The sequence below is a fragment of the Trichophyton rubrum genome, assembly GCF_000151425.1.
Source record: "Trichophyton rubrum CBS 118892 genomic scaffold supercont2.1, whole genome shotgun sequence".
NCBI lineage: Eukaryota > Fungi > Ascomycota > Eurotiomycetes > Onygenales > Arthrodermataceae > Trichophyton > Trichophyton rubrum.
Genome location: NW_003456428.1, coordinates 3,119,183 through 3,131,563, shown reverse-complemented (window position 1 = coordinate 3,131,563; position 12,381 = coordinate 3,119,183). Strand labels below are relative to the sequence as shown.

At 45.4% G+C, this 12,381-nt stretch overlaps 4 protein-coding genes across 4 annotated transcripts; all 4 read right to left on the bottom strand.

Annotated features, from left to right (window-relative positions):
* Nucleotides 1–184: 184 nt before the first annotated feature.
* On the bottom strand, nucleotides 185–629 carry TERG_11688 (uncharacterized protein; the record flags this gene model as incomplete). The annotated part of the gene is made up of 3 exons (XM_047750761.1): nucleotides 185–391; nucleotides 460–534; nucleotides 603–629. 3 exons carry the CDS (start codon nucleotides 627–629, stop codon nucleotides 185–187), a joined length of 309 nt encoding a protein of 102 aa, XP_047605357.1.
* An 858-nt stretch (nucleotides 630–1,487) lies between these two features.
* Nucleotides 1,488–2,516, bottom strand: TERG_11687 (uncharacterized protein; the record flags this gene model as incomplete). The annotated part of the gene is made up of 1 exon (XM_047750760.1): nucleotides 1,488–2,516. The coding sequence occupies one exon, from the start codon at nucleotides 2,514–2,516 to the stop codon at nucleotides 1,488–1,490; it is 1,029 nt and encodes a 342-aa protein (XP_047605356.1).
* A 1,381-nt stretch (nucleotides 2,517–3,897) lies between these two features.
* On the bottom strand, nucleotides 3,898–8,191 carry TERG_01181 (uncharacterized protein; the record flags this gene model as incomplete). Its single annotated transcript, XM_003239151.2, has 2 exons — nucleotides 3,898–8,106; nucleotides 8,173–8,191. The coding sequence occupies 2 exons, from the start codon at nucleotides 8,189–8,191 to the stop codon at nucleotides 5,441–5,443; spliced, it is 2,685 nt and encodes an 894-aa protein (XP_003239199.1). The 3' UTR covers nucleotides 3,898–5,440.
* An 819-nt stretch (nucleotides 8,192–9,010) lies between these two features.
* On the bottom strand, nucleotides 9,011–9,846 carry TERG_11686 (uncharacterized protein). Its single transcript, XM_047750759.1, has one exon. It carries the CDS (start codon nucleotides 9,722–9,724, stop codon nucleotides 9,392–9,394), a length of 333 nt encoding a protein of 110 aa, XP_047605355.1. The 5' UTR covers nucleotides 9,725–9,846; the 3' UTR covers nucleotides 9,011–9,391.
* Between the last annotated feature and the right edge of the window lie 2,535 nt (nucleotides 9,847–12,381).

Here is a 12,381-nt window from a genome sequence, read left to right as displayed (position 1 = left end):
AACCTGCCAGCCCAGTAAGTACATGAAGTGATCCATCCCATCGACATTTGACGTCACAATGCTTCATATTTCATGAGTGATACGGAAAAAAGAGCTTCAACAGCACATTCGGCCGTATTATTTTTGAAATTATTTTTTGGTATCTCCGAACTAGTCCCTCAGTCTTGGGATACTAAGTAGTCATTTAAGCATCCTCAATGACAGTGGTCTGGAGACCCTTGGGGTCCTTGACGTTGACAGCCTGGACGTAAGAGTAGAGCTTCTCCTTGGCACCCTCCTCGTCGTTACGCTTACGGCTGATGCGGACGCGGAGTCTGAATGGGACACCCTTAATACCAGATTCCCAGACCTTCTTGTTCAATTGGGGGTCGAGGCGGACATCCTTGGTGCCCTATTTTGACGGAAAAGAGGGTTAGCTAGTGCTTGACATTCATGTGTAAGAATAAAAGGTAGACTTACCATAGCCTGTTCGGCAAAAGCACGGATCTCCTTGACAGCTCGTGGAGCTCTCTTCTTGAAAGATACGCCATGAACCTATACCCACAACAAGAAAATACAAATCAGTCTTCCGTCCAAAATGCCCGTATTTAATGTTCAGCGACAAGGATAGCATTTGCTTCCGGGGCCATAGCGGTGGACTTCATAAAACTAATTCTCATTTCCTTTTCGAATTCTCCCTCTCGCTCTTGAAATGACGTTGTAATAACAACCGCCAACTGCAGTCATAGCTTAAGGCAGTGTGTATGAAATCCTAGCAACGTTGTACAGCCTGACGAAGGATACCACAACAATGAGTCAAGTTTGCGACTGTAATCGTAGGCCTTGAACAAACAAGGCCCGAGATTCCAGTGTATGATGTCCGTCATCATCACCTGACTGAAGCATATGTTGCCTTTTCCGCGGCCACTCTTGAACTTGGGGGAAAATACGCGTATGCAATCGGATTGCTAACGGTATAATTGATTTGATTCAACGTACTCTCTTGTGGAGGTGGATGGTGTACTCTCGGGTGACAACATCAGAGATGGCCGAGCGGCCCTTCTTTCCGGCTTGTGCGCTCGACATTATGATTCTATGGCGCAGGAAGCTGTTAGTTGTATTTGTATATATATATATATATATATGCAGGCGGCGTGGTTCAACATACTGTGAGTTGCAGAGACAGCTGTGAAATCTCTGTGTCGAAGGGGATGTTGTTGAAGTCGAAATCGAGCAGAAATCACAAAGTTCGATTGCCTTTTTTCCATTTTACAAAAGTTGGTGTGTTTCGCTTATTATGTAATATTTTCTACACACACGTGATTAAAGAGTGTTGGATGCCAAGCTTCTGGTCAGCACTTGGCTACTTATGTAATCCAGGGGTTAGGAGTACAAGAAAATTGATAGAGGCAGCAAGCTCTCGAGTTTTTTGATTGAGAGTAGGTGTCATTGAAGAGTAATTAAGGAGGAAGAGATCGCTGAATCGTTTGTATAGAGTCCCCTCCGTTTTACTCCTCGAATCTGATTTTTCCCTTACTTACATCAGGATATACATCGAAGCGCCTTTGCTCATATATGGGGATTCCTTTCCGAATGTCTTCGATAGTTTGCGGCTCCAGGTCAGCATATACAATCTCCTCCTTCTCGGCGGCCTCTGCTATGACCTCTGCTTTGGGATTTGCAACCAAACTGTGGCCCCAAGCATGGTATGTGGCATCAAGATCTCTGGCAGGGCTGCAGAGAGCGACATATACCTCATTATCCATGGCACGAGCACGACCCAGTAACGACCAATGTAAAGGCCCTGTGGTCAAGTTGAATGCGCCTGGGTAAACCAACAGAAAGCAGCCTTTCCGGGCGGCAATCATAGCAGTTTCCGGGAAACGAATATCATAGCAAATGGCCAGTCCTAATTTACCGTAATCTGGTAAATCGACAATAGTGACTTTATTACCCGCAGAAAGAACTTCACTCTCCTTGAATCTTATTTTCCCAGGTATATCAATATCAAAGAGATGAGTCTTCCGGTGAGAAGCAATCAAGCAACCAGTAGGTGAGAATACAAGAGAGGTATTATAGTATTTCTTGCTCTCTGGGGCGAATTCCGGGATACTCCCGCCGACAAGGTATGCTTTGGCCTCTTTGGCGATAGAGGATAACGCATGGAAAGATGGGGATTGTTCTTGGGATGGGGGAGACGGAAGAAGGGTTTCTGCGTATTTGGAGAAGTATTGCGTGCCATAGGGTGAATTAAAGCACTCGGGCAGGACTACCAGCGAAGCCCCAGCTCGCGCAGCCTCTAATACCTTCGATCGCGCATGTGCAAGATTAACGGCCTTGTCAGCTCCTAAGAAAATACAGATAATCAGCCCATATTCAGACTCATGTTGAATTTTTGTGGCGCGCTTCAGCTCCCAAAACTTACCCGAAGCCAGCTGCACCAATGCAATCTTCAATGGCTTTTTAAGAAGTGACGCCATGATATCGTTGCAGTGTGGAGTGCTCTCGATGGCGTTTACTTGCAACAGTCGATTCATCACCTTTACTTCAGGCTTCAACTTCTCCGCGATGATGGTTATTCGGCATTCTGACCGCGGGGTCTGATTACTAAGCCATTTAGCTTTTGCCGACGACAACAACGAAAGCAGCAGCTAATTATAGATCATCAGCAACAAAAGCATCAAGATTCTTAACGACGACTAACGAGACGGCTAGAATGATTATTGATCAATACTAACTGGCAAGATATCTTATTTAGAGTCAAAAATATACTACACACACCCAAGTACGTCACGCAATGGGATTGTTTTGTCCTTCCGCTTCGAACGGAAAGTTCATGTTGAGCCTGCAGCCTTGCAGCATCGACTCGAAACCAAGACTGACATGAATATATCAAGATCGGTGCTGTGGGCATGATTCGACTAGAGGCTTGGATAAGGGCTGCAGGACTTACCGCTATGACGCCCAAAAAAAAAAAAAAAAAAAAAAAAAAAAAAAAAAAAAACACCTAGATGAGCTAATGCGCAGTATTCGGTGTTTGAGATTAACGAGTGCTCCGCCTGGACACAAACTGTTCGACTTGTTTTTTGTGGATTCATATATACACCGTAAAACTCGGTGAGATAGCTCCGTTCATGTCAGCAGCATGATGCTTTTCCGCGGGCTGGATGTTATAATGTGGTAAAGCCAGAGAGAAGAGAATCCAATTTGGACTGAAACCCGCCTGACCATCGAATCATCATCAGCTACGAAAAGCATGATGTTCTAATATCAATGCGTGATGCAGGATTACGTTGGTTTTTAGTACCGGCATTATGGGATTGTAGGGCTGCTGTGCCCTTTCGCGCGTATGCTAATAATACGATACGAACTCATCCTTATTCGTGAGACGACGACCTACCTGCGCAAGGAACCAGCAGGTTTCTCGGCCAACCGTGTTAATCTGCGGGTATACTGTCTTTATCACCCCTTAATGAGTATCATCTCCCTAGGATGATGGATGTTTATGAGCATGAGTCAGGCCTGGATTTACGATCTTTCACTCAGCGGATCTTATGCTGATGGAACTAGAGACATATTGAGACTTATTTTATATGGTATGGCCCGTTCACCGCATCTAATGCATCAACCGGCCGTAAAGTCTTATGTTACGTCCCCAAATTGATTTACAAATTGAAATTGGGCGGCCACGCGAGTCAACGCCCGAGGCAACACGGTCCAAGCTGCGTTCGGCCCAGCTTAAATTTTTCATCCTCGTGGGATGAATGGTTTTCTTTTTCTTTCTTTCTTCTTTCTTCTTTTTCATTTTTCAATTTCAAATAAAGCTCCTCATACGGAGTTCAACCTCCATGCACAGGGCCCTTTCAGCTCAATCTTGGAAATTTTTTTTTTTTGGGCTGAGAAAGTGGACAGTAAGGTCTGCACTTACACCTTTTTTGTTCACTTTTTCTTTTTTGCCTCCCATTTTCACTCCCATTCGAGGACTGCAAGGTTAATGACCCTGCTTTCATGATATCTGACAGGGATGTGAATCCCCCGGGCTAAAACTCCCGCCTCCTATTAGTTAAATGGCAGGCTTAGTTGTAGTCTGCCTTGATACAAGGGCTACCAACACCGTGCGAATCTATCCTGTATCTGGGCGTTGCTCATATTAATCCTTTTAGGGCATCCGGACAAGGTTCCTCCCTGGGAACCGGCATATGACCCTGAACATCCTCGTTGCTCAGTGTGCCTTTAATCGTGGTCGAATTTTCTAGAGTCATGCTCTTAGACCCTGAGGGTTCACTTCATTTCCACTCCTTGCTCTTTTCTTTTCTCTTTCCTTTTTTTCCTTTAAATAATGATATTTGTGATTACAAAACAACCTGCCAAATATTTACGAATTAGTTATCACGTTATGGATGGCTCATGATACCAGACAGCAGCACAATTTACACGCTAGCTAATATCAAACGCGAACACTCGTTCCTACCAGAAATATCCTTCACCTTGTGAGCTCCTTACGGAGATAATCCTCTAGAATACATCTGTTGTTAGGGACTATTCCCATTTTGCTGATAGCCCTGAGTCACGACCTCTCTATCATACGTCCGGATATTTCTTAATAGGTCTGAGCAGAGCTTGTGCACACTGAGTGCACTTCCCTTGGATAGTAGCTAGCAGCTATGAGATCTGGACCTCTGATTGACGATCATCATACTGTACCCCAGAGGCTGCTGAGTAACTGCTTGAAGACTACAGTACTCGGATCTACACATAATTCAGTTTCCTTCTCATGCAAGTATACCAAGCCCACGAGGCCGTTATTAGACTAGTTCGATCCTTGTGTCTGCACCTAGTTTTTCTGCCTTGTTCTGTTGTTAGCCCAATTACTGACCGCGGGATCTGTTCTATGCACCTATCTTCTCCACGGTCTTTGCTCTACTTTTGATTTCACAATTAACAGACACTCTGACTACAGATGCTCCCTATGTTCTCGTTTAGATACGGAAAATAACAGACGCCGCTTGCCGCACATCGCAAAATATTCCACTACGATGAGCATTTTCACATCCATATCTCCTGATTCTGACGGAGTATCTCGGGAAAGGCAATACAACCGACACTTGATATACGTTTGCCCCTAGGTGGCTTTCCTGCGAAAAGGATTGTATGATTGACTAACTTCGTATGAGTGATGGCCTAGATACAATGCATATGATGCAATTTTAAACCTGCTAGCAATATCTCAAATGCAATGGGTAACTTGAATGTATTTTGGTAAAGGAAAGAAATCTAGGTGGAAATTAGAAAAGAAAATGCCGACACCTTGAAACGCTAAATAGGACAGTAAAGGGAGGACATAATGAAATAAGGATGCAAGGTGAACGCCAGTAAAACGTAAAACCGGATGTGCCCGTGCTGGGATATGATCTATTTTGTGTAGGATGATTTGCCGTAATCGTCGTCAAAATTGCCCAGCTTAACTAAGATAGCCGAGATCTAGGGGCATGAAACCGTTCTCGCCTTCTATGCAAGTTAGATCTGGCATGCCATTGAAATCTCCATGGCCATTGGTGTCCAGGGGGCTTCCAAAGAGAAGAGGCCCAGATCCGAAGTCAGGATCGTTTTCCGAAGACATAAACAGCTGTTGAGAGAAGTTCATTGGTTCCCCATGAAACTTTTTGTGGCCATCATTTGGCGTTATGTCAAGCCCCATCAATCCCATCCCTCCTCCATTGCGGAACATGGAGCCATTATTCAAGGAAGGAGATCCACTGCTGCGTGGAATATGCTCCGGTTTGGAGGACATGATCGGCTCTGAAAGCTCAAACATGTTAGCTTTCCCATGACTCTCAAAGGAAGGCGGACTAACAGTCCGCCGTATCTTTCTGGGTGGCTGTAGTGGTGACATACCAGAGGGAGTGAAAGGCGAAGTCATCCCACTGTGGTCTAAGGTTGCAAGCGGGGGGCCAGACGTGTGCATATGCAGCGTATCAAACCCATCTTGGCTGGATACTGGAGAGGTATCTGACCCGAGGAACATATCAAGAGGTAGTTGGTTGGGAATTGATGACAGGTAGGATGCGTCATCCGGAATGGGAGACCCTGGCTGTGACAGGCCTCCTGATACGCTTGTATTGCTGCTCTGAGAAAGGTTCTGAATTCTTGAGCGGAATTGCGCAATAGGAGAGGGATCACTATGCACAAGGGGTGGTGTAGACTCGTTGATAGAAGAGAACACAACCTTGGCAAACTTTAGCCGCTTCTTTATGGTTCGCATAGTTGCTGATGCCCTAGATAGTTCTCCTCGGCTGATATCGTGCAATTGCTGTGCAAGGTAAAACAGCTGCCTATTTTTGGCCATTATTGTCTGGTATTCATCACGGCCACAGTTTGCACGGCTATGTATATATGCAAGTGCTCGGCTGCAGGCGTCGAGACCAAGGGCAAAGATATCGGAAACGTTTTTGGTTCTAAGCCCAGGGCCAGGGAGAAGGCTAGTGGTTTGTGGGGAGATAACGGAGTGTGAAATAGCAACCAAGGCATTGGCAGATTGGCAGAACTCGTTAATGCGCTCCGGCGTCATGATAATGACGCTGTCTGAGGTCTGTCGCTGGGGAAATAGCATGTGAACGATCATAGTATGATATGCAATAAGTACCACTGCTTGTGTGGAGCCAGGGGCAACTTCAAGTTCCACCTGTCTGATGGCCTCGAGGAGGATGTGTCGGATTTTACCGCAGAGAGTAGGAAGTTCTAGTTGAAAACTAAGGAGACGGCGGAGTTGATGGATGTGCCTCGCTTGCCATTCGACTGTCTCTAGGGTATCTTTTATGTCAGGGCTTGGACAAAGGGCATATATGTGAGCTGCTGTGCTTGCTACCTGGCTCAGTGGCCACAGCTCTTGTAAGGCCCTCGACTGTGCTCTCAACGTTGAGACATTGTCTGACGCCAAGTCAAGGCTAATTGTCATGGAGGTTGATTCGTCAACAAATGGGAATTGTGAAGGGGTTTGTTCCGGCAGGAGAAGGTTGTATGGCTGGTCAATTTGCATCAAGGACCATACTGTAGTTGACCAGCACACCCAGTATATATTCCGGATTAGTTCACCGTCCACATATCGAACATCTATGCCGTTCAACTTTGTTCCGTTAGAAGATACACCCTGGTTCAGACCTCTGTGTAGGTCCGAAACAATGCGACAGGCATACGCCGTTAGGCATGAACCTCTTCGGGCGTTCCCCATGCATATCTCTCTCCAGGCCATGAGAATCAAGGCTTGAGAGGAAGCAATATCTCGGTTCAATATGCTTCGGTTTTGGATTTGATAAGTTGCAAACTCGAAGAGGAGTTGTCCCTCGGTGTCATAATTTTGGCCATTTTCATGAACGAGACAGGCATCAGAGAGGATGGTTGCCAGGAGAGCCTCGTCGTAGGTGCTGTTTTTGAGGGAGCTGAGCAAAAGTGTTTTCGAAATCAAGGAGGACAGGGGGTGAACAGAAAACCACAAGTCAATTAGTTGGAGAATACGGTGAGAAGAATAGGACTTCAGTGGGTTCTTCCTTGGGACGGTGTTGTCGAACATCTCCTGGGTTGTATCGCGAGCGAGGCTGGTGATGCAGTAGCGTCGAGGGAAGTTGTCTTCCACTTCGCAGTTCAAGTCTCCGAAGCGAAGGGATATCATTTCGACGATTTCTCGGGTCATGGAACTCATCAATCCGTCGTAGCTTATTCTCTGCGGCGTTTCTTGAGACGCAGAATTGCCTCCAGTCTGCTTTAGACGCTCATGGCCAGCTGCTATAGCACCCTGGAAGATCGTCGCTCGCATACCGACTTTGCTAATGAAGCATTGGTGGAACATTGCTTTTAAGTCATCGCCCATCAGGGGTCCCTGGAGGCTGGGATCCCATTGTCCAGCAGATTTCCCGTCCGGGGAGCCAACTCCTTTGGCAGCATGGCCATGGTCAGAGCCTAGCTTTGAGTCCTTTGACTCGACATGCTTACGCTTTGGCCGGCCTTTTGCTGCCTCAAGGTCATAGACACAGTCTATGTTTCGCTCCTGGCAAGCTTCACAGATACTCTGCCCCGAGCATCTGATCTTTCGGCTTCGGCAAAAATGGCAACTCTTTCTCAGCACAGGAGCTCCTTCAGCAGCATAATGTCAGCTAATCTTGTAAATGTTGACGTATGACTATAGCAAAGGGTACTGACTGTGTGATGATGAACTCATTATGAATTGTCTCAATAACCAAATGTAATGTTGTGCTGAGCAGCGAGGAGTTTCTGTCCTTCCAGAGGAGAGGGTAACCAGTAGCGATTATATATTAGGATTATGGTTATTAGTTGCCTTCTATAGAGATGTTCGATCCCAGATGCCAGTCAATGGCTAACTCCAGGTAGATGGGTGTTGTTGACGTCAGGGTTGAGAAAAAGAAGTCGACGGTGTATTGAGAATGATAGGAGTGGGAAAAGTGGCACAATGCAAGATAAATCGTTATATATGATGATGATGATGACCTTCTGAGGAGGCTTCAGTTATGCAGGACGGGTAGGGTAAATATATAGGTTGATTTATGTGTATCTCGAAAATGCTGAATCCCTTGCTGCAGTGATCCTTTCTCGACTGCGATGAGAGGATCGGCAAGGGGCTTTTCTCCCGCCTGGTAAACCTTTATACCAGCATCTCGTCCCCTTCTCCCCGGTCCGATGCTGCATCCACCCCAGCTTTGCCCACGCGATGTAAGGTTGTTTGGGTTTGAAAAAAAAGGACGGTGACAAAAATTAAAATAAAAAAAGAAATGAGGTAAAAAACAAAAGAGAGAATCCTTAACTGTATTTTCTGTGACAAATCCAAATAAGAAAAAGGGGAAAAAGCAAGGAAGGGCAGGAGGATGAGGCAAAAGCAACCAGTAACCTGTACAACAGAGCAGACAGGGCCCGGACAATCCCTGCAGATAGCCAACTACCAGTGCGGCTGGACGCATACGATGGGAGAGTGGAAAAAGAGAAGAGGGAGCACCGCAAAAAAATAAAAAAAAAAAAAAAAAAAAAAAAAAAAAACATGGCGAAAAGCTTTGTTGTAACAGATTCATTTCCAGAAAAGAGGAAATCTATAGCGACGCTAGAGAGAACGGAACATCCAGTCAACTAAATCTCTACCACCCTAGCGTTGCTCCTATCTGAGATTAGGTATGCCCTAGCAGCATAGTTTCGTGCAAGGAATTCTTTCAAAACAACCACGGGGCGCTGCACGCCTTCTCGCGGGCAACTAACATTAATCACTTGCTCGATGGTCACCAAGCAGCACGCCCGCAAGGCTGGTGGTGCTGTTACAGCTTTTGTAGATCAGGGGCCAAGCAGTCTCCATTCTCTAGGGGCTGAGCGGTAGCTAGTTAGCTATGGTAGTCCCAGCGCTCTCTTTTCATCTACCTCATACAGGGCTACCTGTGTTTACTGCTCTGCCATCGCAAGGGATGAACCGAACCCGGCAGCTCAGCTCATAGGGCTCGCAGACATCAGCTGGCTGTCTAATCCTCCGATAAGATACACCCCTTTTTGTCATCTCTTTCCTTATTCTGTTCCGTGTCTTTACGCTTTTGGCAGCAGAAGAGAAGGAAGAGCAGGGAGGAAGTAGGAAAAAAAAGAAAAAAATCCAGAAAAACATGCCCAGAATGCAGTGAGATATCTCCTCCAACTGCCTTGTGGGAAACCGTGGAACCCGGTAGCCATGGCTCATACAGTAACTACACTTTACCCATTTCATCGGTGTGGTGGTCAGCTTTCATTCAATACCAAGAACTTTCGCTTATGAGCCCTATCTATTCTCGTCTTGATGTTACTCAGAACCTCAGAACGTGAGTCAAGCATAGCCAGCCAGCCTCACCAGCCGCTGCTTCGCGTTTTTTGCTGTATAGGGCAAAAACTTTAATATCATACATAATCACCAGCGGGTCGAAGCGAGAAAAGAAGGGGAAAGAAAAAAAAATAAAAAAAAAATAATACAGCGTGTTTTGCTGCCACGTTTTCTTCTAGTTAGCGTGGAAGAAAAAGCGCATCCTCTTTTGCCAATGCGAACGGCATCTAAGTGGAGCGTTTGCCAAATCGGAGTGGTCAATATGACAAAAGCGCAGCACTGGTGACGCAGGGATGCCATCCTTCCCGTGCATGGACTTACCAGCTCCCTGTTTCCCATGTTTTATGGATTTCGGCTCCGAGAATTTAGCAATACCACGAGGAAGACGAAAGCGGAATTCTTCACTGATTATCAGCATCCGTCGAATGCAGGGAGACTCTCGTGCGTCGAAGGTCAGGGATACCCTCTCACAGCTATAGATGTGCCTCGCTGCGTAAACAATATCATGTATGGGAGTAGCACCATATCACACCTTTTCTTCCCAGTTAGTAATTGGATGCTCTTAATCTACAGGTTCTTACTATGTCTCATAGACGGTGCCTTGTAAGATAGCTGGATTCCCATAACTAACAACTGAGTACCACGTGATGATGGATATTTTGTCTGCGCATTGTGGTATATGGTCAAAAAGACTTAACTCACAGATGATCTGAAACTGGGGATAGGAGTTCCGGAATATTCAACAGCTTTTATTTGATCTTCACGGGGAATTTCAATAGAACGTTTGATATATATTAAGTCCACGTGCACGAAGGTTTTCATCGACAGTTTCGAGATATGTGCCCCAACTATTTCGATGATAATTTTAAGCCTGGAATCGAACTCCCACTGTGTAACCGATCCACGGATCGATCGCCAGCGAACTGGCCGAACTAAGAAAATATATCTCGGCCGGATATTAAGCCTGTCTTTTTCTGTATGGCTCGCACCCTGGCCGCGCGACTCTCTTAGCGCTGAAGGAGGGAGGAAGTGGCTCGCTGCTCGACGCGAAGGAGTTCCAAGGACAGTGGCGAAGTTAAACTCTTCAATATATTTAAAGTTACGGCTAAATCCACCTTTCCGTTTCGATCATAGCGAAGACGTTTCATTGGTCCAGCGCTTGAGCCCGCTCGGAGCTCGGCCCGCCGCGTGGAAAATGCCAAGATATAGGAGGTCCTCAACCACGCGAGGAAACTTCAACTTTTACTTTGGAAGCCTACAACTTCGTTCACTCGTTTAAAGGAAGTCATACTTTATGTCATCACGATAGCAGTTGGATCTTGCACTCGGCACTCAATTTCCCGCTTCTGTTTCATGCTTCGGTGGGCCTCATATTCAGGATCGGTAGTACATCCAGCTGTGACTTAATCTGATGTCAGATCAACGCCGTAGGCTTGCCCAAGCTTACATTCATGTGTAAGTACCCCATACTGAGCAAACATTCGAAGCGTAAACCTATCATACTGAAGGGGTGAGCTTCCTTTTCAGACACGCAAATATTGCTCGCTCCTGAAGCTAGACGGATCAAGATAAGCAAGTATGTCTTTTCATGAAGGACGGCTCAATCAGGCTCAGCAGTACCGACCCAAATGGTGAAATATACGAACCGTAAGATTTATCGGATATAGAGGATCTCAGTACACAGATGGCCTTCGTTAAACGGTCAATTTTGAATTCTATTATTGCATTATCATCTCTTTTCCCAAAGGCATAAGCAAGACATAAGCCAGATTATTTCGTATGACGCATCCAACGCAGTTAGATGTATCCGGCGCCTTATAAAGTGCTATATAATTAAAGGTTATGTGGGTAGCGAATACGCACGTCATCATTCTTTCAGGAATTTTAGTAGTTGCTGTTCTGTCAAGAGCGGGGAATAAGCATAGACGTGGTATCGAACGTAAATTTATATGGCAGTGCGTAACTCCTAACGCAACATGCAATCCTGGAGCCCCGTGTGGTGCTCAGGTAGATGAAGTATTTACATGATGTGTTGGGCCTAAAAGCGAGCATTCGTACGCATGAAAATTCTATAAGAGGAAATGAAATCGTCGGTCAAGGCAACATCTAGGCTATCACGGAGTATTTGTAGTTCAGAAAACCTACCGCTATGAAAATCAAGTAGGATATTCAATATATCTGAATCACATGTAAGTTTAACTGCAATTAAAAGTTGAATAATTCCTAACTTAATTTATATCTAACTCATGATCACCTGAAAAGCAACTAAGTGACTTTTTGCTACCTGCAATATACGTAATACATATTAAATTGAGATATATGTCAATGTATCTTCTGCAAGATTTAGTGTTATTATTTGTCTGTAGTTTCGAATTTGGATGGCATAATAACACTTTGTATTATTACCTTAGCCGACAAGCTCCATGGTGGGTGGGAGGGAGAACAAGCAAATTGAGTATCAATGAGGGAACAGAAACAATCAAATACTGTGATTCAAGTTGAACTATGACCGGAAAATTTAAACCTAATACCCTGGTACCTGGACGAAAGATTTCAACACGGCTGTC